The 23,605-nt window shown below is 54.0% G+C and overlaps 3 protein-coding genes across 7 annotated transcripts in view; all 3 read left to right on the forward strand.

Annotated features, from left to right (window-relative positions):
* LOC125610360 (IQ and AAA domain-containing protein 1-like) overlaps positions 1-3,277 on the forward strand; it is a 6,166-nt gene extending 2,889 nt beyond the window's left edge. The window contains exons 3-7 of one of the 2 annotated variants that reach the window (XM_048786701.1): positions 281-486; positions 1,052-1,136; positions 1,535-1,666; positions 2,239-2,345; positions 3,160-3,277. In XM_048786701.1, coding sequence (XP_048642658.1) covers positions 281-486; positions 1,052-1,136; positions 1,535-1,666; positions 2,239-2,345; positions 3,160-3,172 — 543 coding nt within the window. In that variant the 3' untranslated portion in view covers positions 3,173-3,277. The other variant, XM_048786700.1, reaches the window with a different exon arrangement.
* Positions 3,278-4,175: 898 nt separating this feature from the next.
* LOC107149148 (IQ and AAA domain-containing protein 1-like) lies at positions 4,176-7,138 on the forward strand. The gene is made up of 6 exons (XM_015493913.2): positions 4,176-4,305; positions 4,426-4,533; positions 5,132-5,331; positions 5,768-5,854; positions 6,094-6,271; positions 6,674-7,138. The coding sequence occupies exons 1-6, from the start codon at positions 4,206-4,208 to the stop codon at positions 7,024-7,026; spliced, it is 1,026 nt and encodes a 341-aa protein (XP_015349399.2). The 5' UTR covers positions 4,176-4,205; the 3' UTR covers positions 7,027-7,138.
* A 450-nt stretch (positions 7,139-7,588) lies between these two features.
* On the forward strand, positions 7,589-17,948 carry Asb10 (ankyrin repeat and SOCS box containing 10). Of its 4 annotated transcripts, none has more exons than XM_048786698.1 (7): positions 7,592-8,935; positions 9,410-9,545; positions 9,695-9,962; positions 12,748-13,267; positions 17,014-17,127; positions 17,348-17,533; positions 17,737-17,942. In XM_048786698.1, exons 1-6 carry the CDS (start codon positions 8,555-8,557, stop codon positions 17,531-17,533), a joined length of 1,605 nt encoding a protein of 534 aa, XP_048642655.1. In that variant the 5' UTR covers positions 7,592-8,554; the 3' UTR covers positions 17,737-17,942. The 4 variants fall into 4 exon arrangements, with proteins under 4 accessions (XP_048642656.1, XP_048642655.1, XP_048642654.1 ...); XM_048786697.1 differs by having other exon boundaries at positions 9,414-9,545; XM_048786699.1 differs by lacking the exon at positions 9,410-9,545 and having other exon boundaries at positions 7,589-8,935; positions 17,737-17,948.
* Positions 17,949-23,605: the final 5,657 nt, after the last annotated feature.

The following is a 23,605-nucleotide window of genomic DNA, read 5'->3' on the forward strand; positions in this document are numbered from 1 at the left end:
GCCCGGGGGGAGGGTGTGCTGGGGGACTGGGCAGGGGGGCAGCGGATGCATCCAGCAAACTCATTATCAGAGTAATTTACAGACGAATTTCGGCTCCAAACACAATTTCTCCTGATGCAGGCATACCCGCCGTTCCGCGTGGGTGTGTGCGCGTGCATGCGGGTGCGGAGGGAGTCGGGGGGCAGGTGTGTGCCTCAGGATGGAGCTCCATCCAGGCCAGAAGCTGGGTCCTCCCACGCCTGCTCCTGAGCCCCCGGGCCTTTCTCTCCCCTTCCCCCAGCTCCCCTCCACCAACCAGGCGGAGCGCTTTCGAATCATGTCCCGGGCCAAACTCAGGGAGGAAACGCGGAGGTTGCGCCAGGTGGAAAAGGAGGAGCAGTTTCAGCTGGCCATGGAGAAGACCCACGAGGCTCTCAGAGAGGTGGAAGGGCCTGACCTGAAGGAGAAAATGAAGGACCAAATCCGACAGTGGTTTATTGAGTGCCAGTCAGTGTCCACAGCCCCTGGTGACCCAGGCTTCAATCCTTCATTCTCTCTCCTCACTTGGGTCCCTGGAGTGACTCCAGCCTCATCCTCCCCACCCCACCCCACCCCGGTTCCCCCCTGTAGCCCAGATTGGCCCTTTCTCCCTCTATCCCCGCCCCAGCATCCTGCTGTCACTCTCGGTTTAAACCTGGAGCCCCCAGTGAATAGAACCATCACTGCACCTGACTTCATTTCCCTGTGGGAAGAGAAAATGATAGGATAAGACAATTAAAAGCATCGTGAATGTCCATAAGCAGACCAGGCTTTCCAATATGGAACTATCCATTCCTTCCCTCTTTCTCCCATCTTCCCGGTCCTTTGTCCTTCTCTACCCTTCTCTCTATCCCTCCATCCATTCACCCATCCCTGTCTCTGTCCACCCATTCACCTATCCATCCATCTAGCCATTCACTCACCCACTCATCCAGCCGTTATGTCATCCTCCCACCCACCTGCCCATCTGTCCAAGTACCATCCATCTGTCCAACTTCCCATCCATCTCTCCAATCATCTTATGTCCATTCAGTGCCCTTACTGGTCGGTTCCCTGATTATCCAGAGGAGTCTCTAGGAGGATCCTACCTGATCTTTGCAGACAAGACTCCAGAGCAGGTACCCTGGAGGTGGGGACAGGAGGTTTTCTCTGGCAGGCAGACAGAGCTTGAGGTTATAGAAAGTAGAGAGTGGCAGTGGATTGGAGTGGGGTCAGCCACAATGGAGGCAAGTGTGGCCAGAGGAAAGATGGGACTGCATGGGGCTGGAGAAGGCAGTCATGGCCTGGAGAGGAAACAGTCTGGTGAGAGCACTGCGGCTCCAGATCCCCAGGGCCCAGGTCTGAGCCCTCCCTTAGTGCCCTTTTCCTCCTGGACCCCACTGCAGTCTCTCCATGTTCAGCCATCAACCGCAGCAGTTTCCCTGGGACTCTCAGGTTCACCCCAGTCTCAGACCATAGCTTCCTCACTCCTATAAAATTCCCTTGGTCTCCAAAATGCTTTTTTCGTTGGCCGCAGGTGAAACTAGAACTGGAGATTCAGTCTCAGGAGAGCAAAAAGAAGGAGCAAGAGAAGAATAAGAAAAAGGAAACAGAACAGCCTACACCAGAGAAGAATAAGAAGAAAGAGAAGGAGAAAAAGACCAGGGTGGTGAGACATCTCCTCAAACACAGGGCAGGTGGGCAAGGAGGAACCAAGTCTGGGAACTGGTGTAGGAAGGCTGGTGCCAGGAAGAATCAGGCCATTTGTGATGGGTGAAGGTGATGGGGTCGAGGTCAAGGCTCATTCTATTCTAGGAAGCTGATATGACGCTGAAAATGTTGCCATCCAAGTTTATACCCATAATTGGTGCTGGACACAAGGAGTACAAAAGTGAGCAGCCAAAAGCTGACAAGCGTCAGCCTTGATCACGGGAAAGTGGGCATCTGCCATGTGTACATGAGGTGCCAGTGTGGGTGTGGGTGTGGCTGTGGCGGCTGCAGGATAATGGGAAGCGAGGAAGGGGTGGGGTGGTCCCTGGGTAGGGTTGTTATGGTTTGGATCTGAATCCTGTGGTCACTGGCCTTGGGGTCAAGGTCTGGGCAGAAGGAATGCCAAACGGCTAGGTGGGAACCGAGGGACCTGCAGGGGCCGGTGCATGCTTGTGTGCTGTGTGTGCATATATACTCGCCTGTGTATACTGGGACTCCGGCCTTCGCCCATCTCTCCATTGTCTGGGTCAGATCTGTGGCAGAACCGACCTGAGAGCAAACACCCAGACCAGAACTTTGACTCTGAGACCCTCCGGAAGGAAAAGAGGAAGGAAGTGGAGCTGGAGATCCGGATTCAGGTGCGGGTGCTGTACCCATGCTCCCGTTGCGGCTCCTCTTCCCTCCTCTCCCTTTTGCTAGCCTCCCCAGTCCCTCTGTGCCGTACCCCAGTGACCTGTTGATCCTCTGGAGACCCTGCTGCCCTCCAGCTACCATGATATCCCCACCTTCCTGAGGCCCCCTTGTCCCCATTCTTCCTGGGCTCCTGACGCAGTATGGAGTCAGCGAAAGGGTTCTGAGCTGGGGATGGACTAGGCCACCAATCACTGCTGCCAACCTACGAACACTGTGCCTGCCCACTAGGGCTTTGGGAGCATGGGGCACATCATCTTCAACCAGCCCAGAGCAAGATGGGTGGTGGCCCACATAGAAACCCAGCCCTATGGGGCTGGGGATGTGGCTCAAGCGGTAGCGCGCTTGCCTGGCATGCGTGCGGCCCGGGTTCGATCCTCAGCACCACATACAAACAAAGATGTTGTGTCCGCCGAAAACTAAAAAAATAAATACTAAAAAAAATTCTCTCTCTCTCTCTCTCTCTCTCTCTCTCTCTCTCTCTCTCCTCTCTCACTCTCTCTTTAAAAAGAAAGAAAGAAAGAAAGAAACCCAGCCCTAGGGGCCACGCAGCTGCTCTAGCCACAGACTTTGAGGGGTGGATCTCAGGCTTGAACTCCCCTTGGGGCCTACCCCACACTGATGGCCCAGGAGAGTGAGGCTCCTGAGAGAGCAGGACATGGATAAGGACTTCCTCCCCTCTTGTGAGGCTCCCACTCCCCAGCCCCACCCCAGCCCCTTTCCCACTCATCCTGCCTGCCACATTCCCGGCCATGTCCCCAGGTGGACGAGCTGATGCGTCAGGAGCTGAAGAACTTGCGTCTGGCTGTGGACAAGGAGGAGGAGAGACCCTTGAAAGCTCCAAAGGCAGTGGAGGGATAAGGACTGGTCGGGGGAGGGCATGTGGGGTGGGGAAGAAGGGAAGGACAATTACCTATGTGCTTATTTCCAACCAGAAAAGGCCTGGAACTAAAATTGGAAAGAAGAAGGGAAAAGATCTGACCCAAGACAGGTATCAGACCCTGCTATGCTTGCCTCGCACTGTGGGTGGTGGAGAGAGCTGGGTCCAAGATGGGAGACTGACCACTGGTCCTGGTTCTGCTGCTCTGTGGCCTTGGGGAAGTCACTTCACTGCCCTGGACCCCTGACCTCAGTTCTTTTTTTTTTTTTTTTAAAGAGAGAGTGAGAGAGATAGAGGTAGAGAGAGAGAGAATTTTTTTAATATTTATTTTTTAGTATTTGGCGGACACAACATCTTTGTTTGTATGTGGTGCTGAGGATCGAACCCGGGCCGCACGCATGCCAGGCGAGCGCGCTACCGCTTGAGCCACATCCCCAGCCCATGACCTCAGTTCTTAACCTTTGATAACACAGAATAAGATGTCAGTGAAGATTATAATAATCATTGCTCTGCTTCTTCTAAATCCTCACTCCAAACTTTGCCTCAATTAGCTCCATCTCCCACCATGACATCTCCCCCAGGCCCCAGTCTCTCTCTGGGGCACTGAGAGACACTTTGGCAGCCATCCCTCCCAAGGGATTAAGGTCTTAAACTTAGTTTCAGGAACTGGACAGTCTTTGATGACTGGGTTTCAAATGGTGGAGTTTGGGGCATGGGAGACTGATGGAGAAAGTTGTCACTGGGACCATTGGCCCATCACATGTTCCTCTGTGGGGGACCTTCTCTCAAGACAGTGGCTAGGGCTGCCGCTTCTCTCTAGTTGTCCAGGAGCACTGCTGATATCTCCCACTCTCCCTCTCCCGGTGCCTACAGCACCCCACCTGTCCATTTCCCTTGGTCCTTGCTTGCCAATGTCCTTGGGGTCTCCATGCCATCTTCCTCTAGAACTGTGAACTCGCTGTATGAAGAGCTTGTCTTTTTTGGCCTTCTAAAGAAGAGTGTGGCAGTGGCGTTGAAAGACTATGTTGGTGAGCCCACCCCACACGCATGCTCCCAGGGTGGCTCCTGCCCTGGTCCACAGCCTTGCCTTCCCAAGCCCTTCTTTCTCTTGGATGACCCATGGGAAACTGCTCACCCTGTCCCCTCAGGTGACTGCCTCTATCTTGGGTCTGCTCTGTGTTTGGCCAACAAGTTGCCCATGCCCTCTCTGTTTGACATAAGACAGAACATGGCCTTGTATGGTGTCCTTCGGCTGGGTGAGAGGCCTGGGGAGAGACGAGTCTGTGTTGGTGGGGTCAGGCGGGGGTGGGGGTGGGGTTCAGGGGAGGTGTCTGTGATGGCCATGTCCAGTTTGGGCTTCCCCTCCCTAGGTGCCACAGGTCCATGTTGGACTCCTGCCTTCCCCAGGCCCATCCTGGGCCACCCCAGCAAGGGTCCACACTGCTAGCTCTCCTTCCTCAATCCTAAGGATATTAGTCCCATTTCTAGAAGGCCAGTCTGCACACCCAATGAAAAACCAGGGAGAACCTTTCTGAAGCATCTTGTCACATATGTTTCAATTCCATCCCAACACGGTCCAGGGACGGAACCAGGCGGCATGGAGAACAGAAGGGCAGAGGGTGAAGGGTGTGGGCAGAGGGTGGCGGGCTCCCTCCTGACCCCAAAACAGCTTCCTGCCATGGAGATTCCTAAGCCATTCACTGTTTTCCAGGCTGCAGGCCAGGAGGAGCTGCTCAGGTGTGGGGATGGTAGTACGGCCCTGGCTGGAACCCCGCCCTCCCAGCCCAGGCCCTCGCCTGGCATTAACAAGGTCTCCACCAGTCCACCATCTGCCTTGGCTCTCCTCCCCTCCAGGCTCCCCAGATGTCCACTCCATGGCTCCCCTCATCCGCTCCATCCTTCTGGTGGGCCCCTCTGGCATGGGGAAGAAGATGCTGGTTCAGGCTGTGTGCACAGAAACTGGTGCCAACCTGTTTGACCTGTCACCCAGCAACCTTCAGGGCAAATATCCTGGCAAGAGTGGGGCGCAGTTGATGATTCACATGGTCTTCAAGGTCCGGAGCCCCTGAATTTTGTGTTTCTAGTTTTCAGACTTAGGGCAACAGAGCAGGGTGGCTTTATGCTTCGAGGGTTACCCATCTGCCTATTTGGGGGGGTTTCAAAAACAACACTGAACTGGTGAGGTCTCCCTTCCAACCCCTGATAGGAGCTTGGGTTCCCCCTGAACTCCTGTGGTAAAGGTGGGAGGAGACAGGAGGTGGCACAGGAAGATGAGGCCTCAGACGTAGCCCCTCAGACGTAGCCCCTGCCCCACCGTGGAGTTGTGGTGTGGATGGATGTGTGTGCAAAGCACTAGCAGGAAGGACGGGCAAAGCGTGGAGCACCAAGGTCAGTCCCTGCACAGAACCAGCCCTGATCCTGGTGCACAACCAGGTGGGGATGTGACCCTTCCCCAGGGAGTCTTACATGTGATTTCTATCCTCTGTCCAGGTGGCCCGGCTCCTACAGCCCTCTGTGATCTGGATTGGAGATGCTGAGAAGACTTTCTATAAGAAGATCCCCAAGGAAGAGAGGAAGGTGAGGAAGCACAGGCAAGAAGGGCTGTGAGGACAGGCCCTGCAGACCCCCTCACCACCACTTGGGCGGCCCCCTGCCCTCCTCGCACCTCCTCTCCCTGTCTTGAAGCAGGACGGACAGCCTCTCCCTGCCCCACTCGGGGCTGACAGGAGGCTGATGGGGGACATGTGCTCTGAGAACACAGGGCCCTGCAGGCCCAATCACCCTGCCGACCCCACCCCCCTCTCTTCCCGGAGCAGATGGAACCAAAGCGAATAAAGAAGGACCTCACGAGGGCCTTGCGGCTGCTGAATCCCGGAGACCGCGTGATGCTCATAGGGACCACAGACCGGCCACAGCTGGCTGAGATAAAGGGGCTGTGCCGGATGTATGAGCGGATCCTCCTGGTGCCACGGCCGGATTATGCTTCTCGCTATGGTGAGGCCAGGGCCTAGGGAGATGGGCCAGAGAAGGAGTCCAGTTAACACTGCCACTGCCAGGGCCCCCACACCTCTTCCCTTCACCCCATGGCCACTACGATCCCACCCCTCAGAAGCCCCATGTCAGATCCAGAGGGCTGCTAAGCAAGCAGCCCCACAACCTGGACCTGGCTTCAGCCCCAGGGACACAGGCACGTCCCTTCTGTTCTTGAGAGTCCCCATTTCCTGGTGTTCATCAGAGAGGACAATCCCTACCACACTGGGTCCCAGACCTTTCTGGGGAAGAGGCAGTGCTTTCCAGAGACGCAGCTCCTTCCAGACTCAGGTGGAGGCTGTGAGGCCTGGCTGGCCACCCTGATGCCCCTGCCCCTCACAGCCTGTCCCCTCCTACTGCCTGCAGTGCTCTGGAAGCACATGATAGAAGCCCGGGGAGCTCAGGTGACCCAGAGCCTGGACATCAGTGCCCTAGCCAAGGTGTCCGATGGCTATACGACTGGTCACATTTTCCAAGCCACCCACTCGGTGCTGAATGAACGGCGGCTCCTGCAACTGTCCAAGAGGCCCCTGGTGGCCTCAGAGTTCTTGGGCCATCTGGCGAAGCTAGATCCAGTGTACAGGGAGGAGGAAGAGTCCCTGAAGGTGAGGTGGCAGGCAGGGGCTGGGGGCCAGAAACGCCACCTAGAATCAGTCCTTCACTGCATGCCTTGGGGTCCTCCCTTTGCTCCCCTAAATGCCAGAAGATGGTCAGGTTAAATGAACACGGACTTCAGCTGAGAGAGGAACAGAAGACCCCAGGGAGGACCAAGGGCTAGATGTCTGTGGGCAGAACCCCCTCATCTGGTTTACTTGAGGGTGGCCACCTATGTGTTGGGGTCCTTGGTTGGTTCTGGTACCAGCTGCCACCTGCTTCCTCTACTCCCGAGGTAGTACCCACCCCCCAATGGCAGGCTGGTCTTGGCAAGAGGCCTGGAGGGAGAATGGCTGCACTGTGACCTGGAGTATTTGGTGGGGAGCATGGAAAGCCCTGGTTCTAACAAGATTCCCAGACCCCAGAGGACAGGATAAAAGGCTGTTGAGGAAACAGGACCCCTAAGAAGGGGAGGGGTGGGGACAGGAGAACCGAGGGTCAGGGCCAGTGGACTCACACCCTCCTCTCCTGCCAACCCAGGAGTGGTACTTCAAAACCCCACTGGGCAAGAAGAGTTTGAAATTTATGAAGGACCAGGAGGCTGAGGAGGCCAAGCTGGCAAAGGAGAAGAAAAGGAAGTGATAATTGAGGCCTGAGGAGGCCTGAGATGGGGGTGGGGACTGGGCAGTTCCCTGGGTGTGAAGGGACAGGGGTATAAATGCCAGGTGGCTGGGGATGAGCTCTTTTGTCTGTCCATCTCTGTGTCTTCCCTCCTCTGTCCTGCCCAAGGCCAGCCTCCTCCACCAGCCTCCGTCTCCCAGCTCCCACTGCACCTGCTCCCTGGCTCCTTCCATCCCTCTGCTCTGGCTTCCGGATCCTGTTCGCAGCCTGCCCTGGGCCACCACCCCATGTCTTCATCTCTGTCATTTTTCTGTGCTGGTTCTCAGCTTTCTTGCTCCTTAAGGTCCTTAAGGGACAAAAACTAGGAAGGAAACCGGGAAAGAGAGGGAGAAGGAAGATTCACAATAAGTGAAAAAAAAAAAAAAAGAAAGTAGTGGGCCCGGTGGGGAACTCTGGGGAGCCAGGACAGCCGTGTCCCCAAGGACCAGGAAGCCCCATCACTTCTCAATGTGGCAGATGTGTATGGGGGACCAGCACCTGGGGTGGGCAGCAGAGGTCTGTTGCTGCCTGTGGGCTGAGCCCCGCTCCCTGGGCAGATGCCTGTCTTCCAGAGAGCCCTGGAGGAGTGCCTCACACTTGGGGCATCTCTGCTGCTTGTCACTACTGAGTTCCTTCCCTTGGATTTGGGAGTGGAATTTTCAGGACTCATGAGTGACTTTTGAGGAACAGGAGTAACAGGGGTCCCTGCCTTGGTCTGGGCCAGAGACCAGGCAGTGCAAGGCTGACATGGTAAAGCAGGTGGGTTCCAGCCCTACCACCAGTTATCTGTGTGTCCTTGGGCAAATGGCTCCTCTTCCCTGGGCTGTTCTGTGTCTTGGAGATGCCAGACTTCATGGATATCAACCCTGATGTCACCCAGCCCTGGGGAACTGAAGGTCCACTCCCACCCCCTCCACGGTTCCTCCCTAACTCCAGCTCCCAGCCTGGGAGTTCCATCTGGGCATTGTCAATTGGGACAGCTGGGGGCTATTTATGGCTGGCCCCTGCATGCTCCCTGGCTCCGCCCACACTGGCTTGCCTGGCCAGGGCCCAGCGCCACCCACCCAGTCCACCAGCACTGTCGCCCCGAGTCCTGTTGCTTTGGCTCCTTCTCCCAGAAACCAGCCATGCCTAGGGGAAGGAGCTCTCCTCCCCTCCGGGGACACCATCTGGGGTGCCTCCCCTCGGCCCCTGCCTGCCGGGCCTGGGAAACCCCTGGGTCATCATCCCTGCTGTGCCGGGACATGGCTCTGCAGAATGCCCTCTACACCGGGGACCTGGCGAGGCTGCAGGACCTGTTCCCCCCACACAGTACAGCAGACCTGCTGCTGGAGAGCCGGGCCGCCGAGCCTCGCTGGAGTAGCCACCAGAGGGGTGAGAGGCTGCTGGGGGAGGCCTGAGACCCAGGGCTGGCTGGCTGACCGAGGCACAGAGCTCCCAAGGCCTGAGGAAGAGAAGCCCCTAGCTGCTGCTCCCCACCCCAAAACTTGCCCAACAACCTAAATCTTGGCCCAGGAGAGAAGTCATGTGGAGCCCAGAATAGCTCCTGCTGGACCTCGTGGCCAGGTCAGGCTCCGGCTGGGGACAGAGGGGGCCCTCTGCCTCCTTTCAACCTCTCTCTGCCTGTGTCCTCTACCTCTGCTTCTCCCACCCCCTTTCCCTTCCTATGTGCTCATGAGCTGGTCCCCAGAAGAGTGCAGGGGGCAGGGAGACCCCCCCAGTGACAGACACACCCTCTGTGCCAGGCTGGTGGAGAAGCCCAGCGGAGGGTCCGAGGAGCACACCCAGTCTGGCCCGGGACCCATTGTCACCCGCACGGCCTCAGGACCTGCCCTTGCCTTCTGGCAGGCAGTGCTGGCTGGGGACGTGGGCTCTGTCTCCCGCGTCCTGGCAGACTCCAGTACCAGCCTGGCTCCTGATTCCGTCTTTGACACCAGCGACCCAGAGCGATGGAGGGATTTCCGCTTCAACATCCGCGCTCTGAGTATGGGGCCCAGCATGGGGGGTCTGAGTGGGAGAGGGGAGGCTGTAACGGAGCTCGGGCTCCTGCATCCCCTTCTGCCAGTGCCACTCTCTTGGCTGGCACCTCTTTGCTGTCACTCAGGATCCGAGGTTTTGTCCCTCTCTCCCTAGGACTCTGGTCTCTAACATATGAAGAGGAGCTGACCACCCCGCTGCATGTAGCAGCCAGCCGTGGCCACACGGAAGTTCTGCAGCTGCTGCTGAGGCGGAGGGCGAAGCCAGACAGTGCCCCCGGGGGCCGCACTGCCCTGCATGAGGCCTGTGCTGCAGGTCACACTGCCTGTGTCCACGTGCTGCTGGTGGCAGGAGCTGACCCCAATATCCCCGACCAGGATGGGAAACGCCCCTTGCATCTCTGCCGTGGGGCTGGTACCCTTCAGTGAGTGACCCCTCACCCCAACCTTGGGTTCACTCTTAGGGGAGGCAAGGAGATCTTCCCAGGGAAGGTAGGGGGCAGGTGAAGGGTTGGGCTGGAGGAGTTGGGCTGGTGGAGGCCAGGATGCAATCAGTGCCCAAGACAGCCAGCCACTGGCCCTTGAGTCTGCAGTGTCTTGGACTTGGGACAGTTTTCTGGTTCCCCAGGGCGAGCAGAGGGCTGAAGCTGTGGCCCAGCTATGTGGCCTGCACTGGGGAAATTGTCCATATCTATTATGGAGAGATGGTTTTGCTATAAAGTTTTGATATTTTCTGAGCTTATCCCATGTTTCAGACACTGGAACAGCAGCTGAGTCATGTTCCTGCACTCAGGAAGCTTGTTGTCCCATGATCCAGAGAGGTTGGGGAGACAGAAGTCCTAGTTAGGGACTGCTGTAGTCCCTGAGGGTCTGGCTCTCAACTAGCAGGTTTAGAATCCCATTGGCAGGACACTCTCTGATAAATGAGCTAAGGGACTGTCACTAACTCAACTCACAAGAAACATGTATACCCATGTCTATGTGCTATTTACTCTAAGAAATATTCCTTTGCAATGACCTAAATAATTATGGCCTGTGTATAAGGAATGTAGAAGAATGAGTTCCCCGCTTGTAATTTTTTAATGAATGTAGAATCTGGGCAGAAGGAGCCTAGACCAATCTGGGGACTAACTCTATGTGCAGTGGAGCCCCCTCTTGGCTGACTGCATACCTGCCCGATTTTGCATCTTGACCCCCTGAAAGACACATTATCCCTGCTTGGGCTGGGCATGGTGGTGCACACCTATAATCCCAGCAACTCAGGAGGTGGAGGTGGAAGGATCATGAGTTCAAGACCAGCCTCAGTAACTTAGGCCGTAAGCAACTTAGTGAGGCCCTGCTTTAAAATAAAAAAATAGGCGGCTGTAGCTGTAGCTCAGTGGCAGAGCACTTGCCTAGCATGTGTGAGGCACTGGGTTTGATCCTTAGTACCACGTAAAAAAACTAAACAAATAAAGGCATGCTGTCCATCTACAACTATAAATTAAAAAAAAAAATAGAAAAGGGCTGGGGATGTGGCTAGGTAATAAAGCGCCTCTGGGTTCCATCCCCAGTACCCCTGCCCCCACAAAATCTAATGTGAGCCATATATGCAATTTGAATTTTTCTAGTAGTCCCATCAACAATTGAAAGTGAAATAGTTGACATTTATTTCTTAAATTATGATAAAATACATATATCACAAAATTTACCATTTTAAAGTTCAGTGGCCTGAGTACATTCACATCGCTATGCAACCACCACACCATCCACCCACAGAACACTTCCATCTTGCAAAATGGAAGCTCTGTCCCTACTAAACATGACCCCTCTCCCCAGGCCCTGGCAACCACAATTCTACTGTCTAGGGACCTCATATAAGTGGGATTGTATATCATTCATCCTTTTGCACCTGGCTTCTTGCACCTAGCCTATGTCCTCAGGCTCATCCATGTTGAAGCATGCTTCAATTTCCTTCCTTATTAAGGCTGAATAATATTCCATTACATGTTAATACCACATTTTTTTCATCCTGTCACCTGTTCATGGACACTTGTGCTGCTGCCACATCATGAATAATTCTGCTATGAACATGGACATATGAATATCTGTGAAACAGGTGAAATTAATGTTAATGTATTTTATTTAGCATACCCAAAATGTTGTAATTTCAACACATCATCAATATAAACATTTTACAATCTTTTTGTGGACAGAGTCCTTAGGAGTAGTGTGTCGTCAACACAGCACACTGGCACTTGGACTACCATGTTGCATGTGTTCCACAGCACATGGCTGGTGGCTGCCACGGTGGGCCCATAACTCTCGGTAACCCACATTTTTAGTTCTGGCTGTGTTTCAGCCCAGTCTCCCTGCGAGCACACCCAATGATAATCACCCCTTCCTTTCTTGAAACAAATGTATTTCAAAATTATTATGGAACATTTTGAACAAACAGAATGGTAGCCAAGATAATAGACTGAGCCCTCTGACCCCATCACCATCGATACTGCCCACTCCCCCCACCCGATGCTGCCGTGCCGTGCGGACTTGTGTGAGAACACCTTTCAGGCACCGTCTCATGCCGCTCACAGCACCTCATCAGGGATGAGTAGTATTACCCCTCACCCTGCATTCTAAACTGAGCCCAAAGAGGCAGCTTCGAATTTGGGTGCATGTTACTGGGACTCCCTGTGTTTCTACAGTGCAATCTTTCCTGGGCACCGTCTTAGAACAACTCTTGCTGGTCAATTTTAGTTTTGTTGGGGTTTTTGTCCCTATTGTTATTTGTGTTCCCACTGCTATTTGAGTTCACCACCAGGCCCTGCACCCCAGCTTTGCCCTCCGTTCCCAGCCCACAGAATCTTTAAAGTGCTCTGCTTGTCCTGGCCCTGAATGCCATCTGTGCCCCTTACGAGCTGTGTGAATTCGCATGAGATCCTCAAACCTTCAGAGACTCAGTTTCCTCCTCTGTGACATGACATTCATAAGAGACCACCAAGGGACCTTGGCAAGGCCCTTGGAAGGGTGCCGCTCCAACCACGTGAGGACTGCTTGTGGCTTTTATTCCCACAGGGTTAGTGGACAATGCCTGCAGGAAGTCCTGGGCTTTCAAAATGGCCTCTGTGGGTCCTGCCAGTGAGTGACAGGCAGGACAGAACCAGGAGCCAGCCAGGGCCCCCTGCCCTGTTAGCAGACCCGCTTCCCTCCCCGCCATCTCGCTCTTCCTAGGTGTGCGGAGCTGCTCCTGCGCTTTGGTGCACAAGTGGATGGCCGGTCTGAAGAGGAGGAGGAGACCCCTTTGCACGTGGCAGCCCGACTTGGCCATGTGGAACTGGCAGACCTGCTTCTAAGACGGGGTGCGTGCCCCGATGCCCGCAATGCCGAGGGCTGGACACCACTGTTGGCTGCCTGTGACATCCGCTGCCACTCTCCTGCCGATGCCGAGGCCACCACTACCCGCTGTTTCCAGCTGTGCCGTTTACTGCTGTCAGCGGGGGCAGATGCGGATGCTGCCGACCGGGACAAACAGCGCCCCCTGCACCTGGCCTGTCGCCATGGCCACGCGGCCGTTGTAGAGCTGCTCCTGTCCTGTGGTGTCAGTACCAACGCCATGGACTATGGGGGACACACAGCCCTGCACTGTGCTCTGCAGGGTCCAGCTACAGCCCTGGCCCAGAGCCCTGAGCAAGTGGTGCGGGCTCTGCTCAACCACGGCGCTGTCCGAGTCTGGCCAGGAGCCCTCCCCAAGGTACGGGGGCTGAAGGCATGGAGGGGCCATGATGTGAGGGGACGGGACACCTAGACCGCTTGCCAGCTTGTTTTGCAATGCAGCCTGGAACCCCGGGGCACATAGGTTAGCCCCTTCTTTCATTCAACAAGGAAGCAAAACCCTAATAGAGGTAAAAGCCAGGGCTCAGAACAGGAAACGTGTTTGTGCATACATACGTACACATGTGTATACATTCATGTGCACCTACATGCAGGGTGTGTGTGTACCTGTGTCCAGAGTTTGTGTGTGCACGTGTATGGCGAAGGTGGACTGAGTGCAGAAGGATTATAAAAGATCCAACAAGACTAAATCAAAGCCAGGCATGGTGGTGAACAATTGTAGTCCCAGAGATTCAGGAGGCCGAGACAGGAGGCTCCCAAGTTGAAGGCCAGACTCAGCAACTTAGCAAGACCCTGTTTCAAAATGGAAAAAAAAAAAAAGTCTGAATGAGTCAAGACTGATGTGGGCAGCATAGAAGGTGAAAGGTCTTCCTCAGGGCCATGAACTGCCGGAAGAGTATTTGGGGAGCTCAGAGTACCAGCGGTATCAGCTGAGAGAGACAGACAGTAGGCACAGGCGAGACCCCTCCCAGGGCAGAGCATGAGCCCATTTCCTGAGGTTCAATCACCCTGCACCTATGAAAATGCCCTTCACTGTCATTTTTTGGTTTATATCTTACTTTGCACTAATTTCCCCAGAGTGGGTTCAACCTGAAGACCTGAACTGCAGGGCAGATTCCCCGGCCAGGGACCTTGTCCCCTGTAGTGTCCGGCCCATGGGGGCTACTGTCATGGAGGGCAGGGAAGGATTCCTGTTGTCACAGCAGCGGGGTCAGGCCTGAACTGGCCTTCTGGGAGGGTTGGCAGGTCCCCTCTGGCCCTGCTTAGGGGCTGGTCCCACCCCACCCCGCCCCTTCCTGGGCCCACCCTACTGTCCCCGCCTCTCCCCTTTGCTCACAAACCTAGAAGCATCTGTCTGGATTCCTAAGCAAGACCAAATAATTAAACAGCCCGAGAGTTCGGCAGATTGGTCTCCCCTTTGGGAAAATACAAGAAAATCAACAATTAACACTAATTAATCTCCTATTAACACCAGATAATTAGGAGAGGAGCAATTCCCTGTAATCTGACGCCAGCTCTGACAGCTAATGATTTCCCTGCCAGGCGGGGCAAGAGGAGGACTTGGCACAGCAGACAGATTCCCGGGACCCTGCGCCTGCCCGCGGCTCTGCCCTGCCCTGTGGCCTGTCTCGGGGAGCCCAGGGGCCAGCAGAGCAAAGGGCCCCATGTGTCTATTTCCTGTGATCTGAAAGCCCTTCAGTCTTGGCTGGGCTTCCTGCCTTCCCATGAGGAAGATGCTGGGGCCCATCCGTGTGACATGCCAGCCCCACCAGCTCTCCAGGAGCCACCTTACTGGACTTGGCACTGAGGGGACCTGAATCTGGTTCTGGCTTTGACGCTGTTCTTGTGACCATAGGCAAGTTACTGAGATCCTCTGGACCCCAAGTTTCTGGCAGGTCATGCATCCTCTACTGAGCAGAGACGGAAAGCCATAGGAGCATAGTAGGGACCAGTGGGGGACAGCACACATCAGACACTGTTCAAAGTTATGCCACCTGTGGATTGGGTCCCTCAGTCCTCCAACAACCTCTGAAGCTGGTGGCACTGACAGAGCAGGCTCTGGAGCCAGGCCACCACCTCAGTACTTAGCAACCATCCTCTGAAAGGGAGGGGATGCGTGTGGGGGCGCTTGGTGAGCCGCTAGGCATCCCCTAACAGAAGGATCGCTGGGCACAGCAGCAGTGCAGGTGGGAGTGGCAGCCTGGGCTTCCTGGAGGAGTGGGCCTGGGATGGGCAGTTCTGGGAAGCCTGGTATGTGGATAGACAGGCTTTACCACAGGGTGGACATCTCAGGCAGACATGTGCTTTCCTCACTGGAGACTGAAATAAAGAGGCCTGTCCCAGACAGACTCGGCCAGGGCAGCTCTGGTAAGCACTTCCCAGAATCAGGGCAAGAAGCAGTGAGCCCGAGTGTTAAGTTGTGTGCTCTGGTGGTCCCCGTGCCCTAGTCAAGCCTGGGCCTTCTACCTGTTCCCACCATCCACCAGGGCCCCTGGAAGGCAGGGCTGTCCAGGCCCCTCATGTTGTATGCGACACACGTGGGATGTGCACGAGGTATGTGCAGGAGTGGGCACTCAGGGTGGCCGTCGTGGCACCTGGGCATGTTAGGTTGTGGCTGTCCATCGGAGCACATGGAGGCTCCCTCCCTGGGCTGCTCCCAATGCAAGTCTTTCTTGCCTCCTCCTGGCTCCAGGCCACCACTGCGGAGACCACCCCATGTGGGACAGTGCTTTCCCTGACCATGCTCAGCTCCTGATCCTACTTATTTTTCGCCACACCCTAGGCCTGTGAGCTGCAAACAATGTTTATTGTCTTTGCTCTGCAATGGAGCTTGCAGACGACAGGACCCTGCTTCTCCTCCTCACCGCAGGACCCCAGGGGTGGGCAGAGTAGGCCCTCCGTGAATATTTTCCTAAAGAGGAATTGAAAGCATGAATCTGGCTCCAACTCTATCCCTACCAAGCCCTCCATTGCTGCCTCCTCTCATAGCTGCCTCTGGCCTTCACTGGACACCAGGGAGATTCTATTTTTTACAGGACTAACCTTTTCACCTAGACAGGCACTCCACCTAGGGACTCCCTTCTAGCAAGCAGAAAATCCAGCACAGAGCCCTGTAGAGGCAGGCAGGACAGCAGGATGCTGTAGTAGGCAGAGGCAAGGAGTCACGTGCCAGGCTTGGACTGCTGGAACAATTTGGGCAAGATGCTTAACTTCTCTATGCCTCAGTTTCCTTTTATGTACAACGGGGACAATAACAGTCCATGCCTTTTAAGGATAAGGATTAAGAGTTCATACATGCTACATGCTAAATATCTGGCATAAACTACGTACAGTAGAAATGTTAGCTGACGGCTGAGCACGGTGGCACATGCCTGTAATCCTAGCGGCTTGGGAGGCTGAAGCAGGAGGATCGCAAGTTCAAAGCCAGCCTCAGCAATTTAGCAAGGCCCTAGGCAACTCAGCCAGAACTTGTCTCTAATTAAAAAATATATAAAAAAGGGCCAGGGATGTTGCTCAGTGGTTAAGGCCCCTGGCAGGGTTCAATCCCCAGCACCCTCCCCCTCAAAAAAACACATTAGCTGACAGGCTGGAGTAGCAGCTCAGTGGTAGAACATGCATTTAGCATGTACAGAAGTCCTGGGTTTGATCCCCAACACACCCCCTAAATGAAAGAAAGAACTGTTGTGTTAGTTTCCTGGGACTGTTGTAAGAACCAGGTGGTTCAAAGCAACAAATCCATTCCCACACAGTCCCCAGAAGGGTCTGGAGGTTCTGGTGGGGACACTGTGATTGCCCACAATCCCTGGTGTTCCTTGGCTTGTGGACACATCACTATGTCTGCGTAGGTTGTCACATGGTCTTTCCTGTGTATGTCTGTGCCTCTGTTTTCCTTTCTATAAGGACATACTGGATTAGGACCCATCCTAATGATCTCATTTTAACTTGCTTACATTAGAAAGACCCTATTTCCAAATAAGGTCACATTCATGGGTACCAGGAATTAGGACTTCAATATATCTTTTTGGGGAATAACATACTACCCACAAGAGCTCTTGGCCATCCTGCACAGACTGATGGGTACCTGACCTTCCCTGCCTCCTCCAGGTCCTGGAGCGCTGGTGCACGTCCCCACGGACCATCGAGGTCCTGATGAACACCTACAGTGTCCTGCAGCTTCCCGAGGAGGCCATGGGCCTGGTGCCTCCTGAAACTCTGAAGGTCAGATTCCAGGACCCTTTAGCCAGAATCACTCAGCCTGGCCCCAAGAGACTCCAACCCCTAAAGGGCAACCTTGTTGGTCCCCAAGAAATCACCCAGAGGTCCCCTCATATCCCAGTGAGTTCAAAGAGATGGGTATCTATAGGACAGCCTGTCCCTGTTAGAAGTGGGTGCCACCTGTCCAAGGCTGCCCTGGCTGAGTCCCTCCTCCTGTCCCCAGAAGCACCAGCACTTCTACTCTTCCCTCTTCGCCCTGGTGAGGCAGCCCCGGTCACTGCAGCACCTGAGCCGCTGTGCGCTGCGTGCGCACCTGGCAGGCTGCCTGCCCCACGCCCTGCCCCGCCTTCCACTGCCACCCCGCCTGCTCCGCTACCTGCAGCTTGACTTCGAGGATGTGCTCTACTAGGTGAGTCCTGGTTTCTGGGGACAGCCACAGGGCTTGGGGGGAGGGGATGGGTAGGAGGCAAGAGAGGGGTCCAGGGAAGGGAAGCCTCTCCTTCCAGGTGTGCACTGCCTTGGAAAGCATGAAGCACATGCCACAGCCTGCAGGGGGCGCTTTGAACTCAGGCCAGCCAGGTAGCCCTGTCAGCAGAATGTCCCTCTCCACAGGCAGGGGTGGATGCTTCAATCCCCACCTGAAAGGGGCAGACAAATCACACATCCAAGTGACATCTGATGAAGACAGCAAGTGGGCCACTCCTCTCCAAGCACCCTCTAGCCTGTATGTTCATTAAAAGTCTCCAGGCCAAGCTGGCAGTAGTGGTGCACACCTGTAATCTCAGCAATTTGGGAGGCTGACACAGGAGGACTGCAAGTTCGAGACCAGCCTCAGCAATTTAGCGAGGCCCTGTCTCAAAAATAAAAGGGCTGGGGATGTAGCTGTGTGGTTTGATTCTTTTCCAATAAGCCTTCCTCCTCTTGCTGGCTCCTCAAGATGGGCACTAGCAGGGTCCCTGGATCCACCCATGTGCTAGCCCACCTAACTTTCTCCCTTTGGCATCCACCAGCTGCTGAGGGGTCTCAGGCAGCTGCCCATTGTCCACTGGAAATGGCCACCAGGTGAGTGGGTCAGAAGAGGCCTGAAGGCTTAATGGCTGTGGGTAGGCAGAGCCTCTGTGCAGAGGGAGGTTTTGCAGAGAGGTGATAGGACAGTAAAGGAAGGCTTGGCTGAGTAAGAGGCAAGGTGAGGAAGAGCCACCCAAGAAAGAGTGGACATGCGGGTGGGCCCAGGGTGGAAGAGTGACCATGGCTCAGGTGAGAGTAAAAGGCCCAGATTTGGGAACCAGAACGGGTCTACCTGTTGCTTGATACTGTAGGTCGGAGAGCACCCATGCACCCCTGGCCCCGGCCTCTTTTCTGCTCCTTCCTTAAATTCAGTTGTGTGGTGGCAAAAGTGCCACGCTGTTAACAGGGCCCGGTTCCACTGTGCTCCTAGCTCTACCATTAACTTTGGTGCAACACAAGTCTCCTACCCCCTGGGCTCACTTTTCTGCATCTGTAAGAGAAAGGAGAGTCCCTAGGGGTCATTGCAGCCCAGAGTGGTAAGAACCTGTAGGAGGGCCCAGCAGCCTGGAGCTGGCCCGCAACCACAGGAGGGAGGAGGAGTTGTCGGGAAGCCACAGAGCAGGCAATCAGATGCCAAGGGTCGCTATACAGTTCCCAGGCCTCCAGAGTGCGCACGCGCTGGAGCTCAGCCACTTTCCCGCCAACTGCTGGGAGCCAGACTGCGTGGGGCGAGGCCAGAGGGTGGGGTGGGGCCTGGGGGTTGGGGGAGGTTGGGCGGAGGATCTGAGTGACACCTACGCCTCCCCGAGGGTGTGGAGAGCGCAGATGAAAAGCCGAGTGGAGGTCAGTGGGCCTGGAGTCGGATCCTGGCCTCAGGAGCCCCGGGTGGCCCCGGGCGGCCTGGGCTTCAGGTGCTGGCGCAGTAGAGACCCGGACTGGCCTCACCTCCACGGACCCCTCCTCGCTGCATGCAGGTCAGCAAGAGGTTTTCTCCTGGACAGTGAGGGGTGCCTGCAGTGGGGACAGGACACAAAACAAACATGAACAAATCTCACTTGTGATAAGTGCTAGGGAGAAATGCAAAAGGGTGATGTGACCGTGACTGGGAGCTCTTTTAGACTGGGTGACGAGGAACCTACTGTTTGAGGAGGTGACATTGACCCTGAATGATCTGAATGACAGAGGAGGAGCCAGCGTGAGAAGATGGGGAAGAGCAAGGGAGTGGCAGGAGAGAATGTAGATTCAGAGGGCTGCTCTGGTGCTAGGGACTGGGGAAGGGAGGCCTTAGAGAGCTGGGGAGACTGCTTGAGAGACAGGGTAAGATTTGGGGTCCTTTTGAGAACCGATGGGCCCTGCTGATGAAGTGGAGATGGGGCTGGAGAAAGCCTCCGCCAGGATGTTCCCAGTTTTTTGATTTGAACAGATATGGTGGCACTAATTACCTAAGTAGTGGCACTAGTTACCTGGGTGTTGGGTACACTAAACTGGAGCTGCCTGTTAGACACCTCAGAGTGGCTGGGTTCCATGCCATCTGGATCTGTGACTCGGGAGTGCAGGGAGGAGGGCAGGTCTGGGCATGTGAAAAAGGGCATCCTGATTTTCCTGGAAGTTTATAAAATTCGTTTATAAAATTTGATGGAGATTCTGCAGTTCTATCCTCTCTGTTCATTTTGTGCTTCCTGAGCTCCAGGCTTTAGGTACTAGATATAAGGCTGTGAATGAGACGTGATCCTGCCCTCAGTGAATTTTCAACCTGGTCTAAGAAACAAGTGTGTGAACTAGTCAGAATATAAGAAGCAATGAAAGGAGGGCAAAATAACTGTGGGAGCAGGGGCTGAGGGCAAGAAGAGGAAGCTGTGGAAGATGAGGAATGGGGTAGAGATGTGGGAAGGCCTCAGGGAGGAGTGGTGCCTGTCACCTCTGGCCAGGGCTGGGTGTGGGATGCCTTTTTAAGAGGGGGGGGGGGTAAGGACAACTGGAGTGGTCAGTAGAGGGGGATGTGCCTAACCTCTACCAGCGGCGTTGGCCGGTTAGGAAGGTCCTTTCTGGGGTTAGACATCTAGACACTTGCAAGCCAGGGAGCTTGCTCCCCAGCCTTCTGGCTGTTGGTCCCGTGGGCCCAGAACCTCTCCCCGGTAATTGCTTTCCGTAATGTGTTTGCTCCAAACCAATTTCACGCCTCCGTGAGGACTCCGCCCTGCACTGGAGGCACCGACTTCCCCACCACCAACCTACCCGCGTGTGAATGCGTGGGCTCACGCATATAGCACACATTAAACAAGACAGGTACACAGCATTCAGAGAACCTGAGCACAACCATGCACAAATCTACATGCATGCATACTAGACTTTAATACACTCGTGTGCAAAGCTTCTACTCCCCACCCCGAAACTCCTTTCCCGGCCCCAACCCATGCACTCACATCCAAACACCCAGAAGCTTGGACCGCTCGCCTGGTCTCTTTCTTTGCCCTCAGAGCGTCTCCTGACTAACGCCAGGGGGCGTTGGAGCACTCCACGCCTCCCTCGCGGTTACTGCAGTTACGCGCTGCTGCCACTAGAGGGTATCCGCGGACAGGGTCCGACGCTGCCCACCGTGGGAAGACTGTCCGGCCAATGAGTGAGCTGGACGTACGGACCTGTTGGTTTTTGACTTCAGAACACTTGGCTTGGTTTTAGCCCCCTAAGTGCCGTTGCCAGTATATGAAAGAGAGGCCAGATGATAAGGTCTGACGCACAGTCAGAGAAGGTATATCAAAATAAAATCCGTAGGAGCATTTCCCAATTGGGTGAAGTACTGGGAATGGGCCAGGTCGAGCACGTGGACAATGAGAGCAGCGCTTCGAGAACTGTTGTAGACAACAATAGCGACACTGTTCAGGGAGGCAGTAGAACCACAGTTTTCTGCTTCTAAAGAACGCAGCCAGTTCTGCTCAGACTGGATAGCGACAGCATCTGTCCTTGGTACTGATGGGACAGTTAGAAGCAGTTTGTGGAGTGCTACTGATTGGGGAACATGAATTCTGGACCACTCTGTCCTTTATCTGGTTTTGTGCAGGAAGAACTCATTTTGGATGGTGTTCTCTCTATTTACATGAGCCTGGCTTTCTGCATATGTAATAATCACCCTCTCACACGTGGAGAAGTTAAGTGAAGAGGGGCCAAGGTCACATGGCCCAATGAGGGGTCAGAACTTGACTCCAGGTCTTTTTACTCCACCAGTGCCGTTTTCCATTTATCATGTGGCCTCAGCTTCACCCTCAATGAAAGGGAGGAAGAGGGAGTGGGCTGCAGTAGTTGCCACTGAATGTTAAGGACTAGGAAGTCACACTTCATGACCTCAGCATGGTAAGGGAACCGGTTGTGTTAAAAGCACAGTATCTAGTAAACACGAACCATACCAAGTCAATACAAAGTCCCTGAGGTCTTACTTGTCTCAGTTTAGAGTTGGTGACCTGCTGGGATTTGTTGGTACCAAGCTGTAAACCTGTACTCTCTTTGCCAGCCTGATTGAGGAGTTCAGTTTTCTTAATACAGTTCTGAGCAATACACATTTGGCATGAGCAAGATGACATACATCTCCAAGACCATAGGGTCTTTACCCTTGAGTCCTTGATGATGCATGGTTGATTCTGTATCACCAAAAAGTGACAGGCTTCTTTAAATGGCCTTTTATTTGGCAGGACTGCTTGGAAGAAGATGGTTCAATATATACCCTTTAAAAAAATAGCCTTTTGAGCTTTTGGAATTTTGTACTATGTATTTTATTACCTTTGCAAAAAAAAAAAGTGAATTCAATTATTTTAAAGAAATGGTTCTTCTCCATGCCTTATTTGATTGATATGGAATCTGCTCATACAGCCTTAATTGCAGTAATTGTAGCCAAAGTTCCCGCCATAATTTATCAAGTCAATAAGCCTCTATTATGTATCCAACACTGTAAAACCATCAAACCAAGTACTTGACCTCTCACTTTTTAAGTACAATACACTTGTGAAGTCTGGTCTTCCACATCAGTACCATGAAGCGCTTGGTTAATTTAACCAAGGGTTGTTCTGAAGACTATCTTTAGACAAGGATGAATTCTAGTTCTGTAATAGTGAGTTGGGAGTTCCCCAGGGCCTGAGCTAAGGCACCTCTTCTTTATGGTGACATCTTCCCCCAGACCCATTTCTTAGAAGTTTCCTTGAGTTTAATGTGCAGCCCAAGGTAGATCAAGACTATATGGAAAGGATAATCTCTGTTCACCTTTTTGATGAATTATCAATCAAAGCATAACCAGAAAAAGCTCCCCTCTTGAGTCCTGCCCTCTCCCTCTGTGCCATGTGGTGATAGTGTCTTTCAGGGTGTTGATTTTAAATATATCAGCCTGACATTAGCTGTGTTCACTAGGTCAACACAACACCCCTGACTGGAACAAATGTCAGTGAGACACAGTGTTCCCTCCTGCTCCGCTCTGTCCTGGTATGGCAACTCTGGGGCTCTTTTTCCTATGTTTTCCTTCTTAACTAAGCTAAGCCCTTTGCTCTACTTAAATTGCATTTTCATAAACTTGTCTGGCTTTTCTGTTATTCATTTTAACTAGCTTGGTTCTCCCTGGCCCCAACTGAATAACAGTTTCCTAGTGACCAAACGACACTCATTTTAGCTGACCAGGCTTGCTCTGTGTCCTGAAGATCAGGTCTCTCTTCTGTTGACTTGTCTCAAGTCTCTTTCTTGCCAATTGACCTGAGGTGCTCATAGAGCAAAAGTGCCTGTGACTTCTGCATCTAGATTGACAACTCTACTGCTGGGAATCAGGAGGAGGGGGACAGTAAAAGGCCCTACCATTTCTGTGTCTGAGAACAGGGGAGGTGAGCAGAGTCATCCGCAATTAGCGGATAATTAGTGCTGCTGACCCTTGGGGCTCATCAGCACTCCTGGGGCCAGCCCCCAGCAATCAGCCAGGGCAGGTGGAGAGTGTCAGGCCCGGGAATGAATAGGGCTCATCAGCGGCGCTGGAGCCGGGGAGCCAATCAGGGAAATTAATAGCAGAGAGAGGGCGAGAGTGAGGGAGGGAAACAGACAGACCTACGGACAGGAGGTACAGATAGAGGCGAGCAATGAGGAAAAAAAAAGTAAGAGGTGCACTGGGATAGGGAATGAAGACGGGGAAGAGCTAATCAAATAAAGAGAGGAATAGGAATAAAAAACGAGGGCGGGGAAGGGAAGAAGAGTAGGAGGAAGGAAAAGAATGTAAAGGATGGTAGAAAGGTGGAGGGGGAAGGTGAAGGAATGGTAAGTACTGGCACAGTGTGGGCACTCGAGGAAATTACCCAGACACGAGAATAAGAGACCAAGGGAAATTGGCCACGGGGGAGAGAATGAGAAGAAGGGGAAGGGCCAATGCCTAGAGAATGAAGATCGGGGGAGAGCGTGCGATGGGGTGGGGAAGGCGACCGAGGAGGAAAAGGGCCCCACACAAGTGGCCCTA

This window comes from Marmota marmota, unplaced genomic scaffold (assembly GCF_001458135.2).
Source record: "Marmota marmota marmota unplaced genomic scaffold, marMar, whole genome shotgun sequence".
Taxonomy (NCBI): Eukaryota; Metazoa; Chordata; class Mammalia; order Rodentia; family Sciuridae; genus Marmota; species Marmota marmota.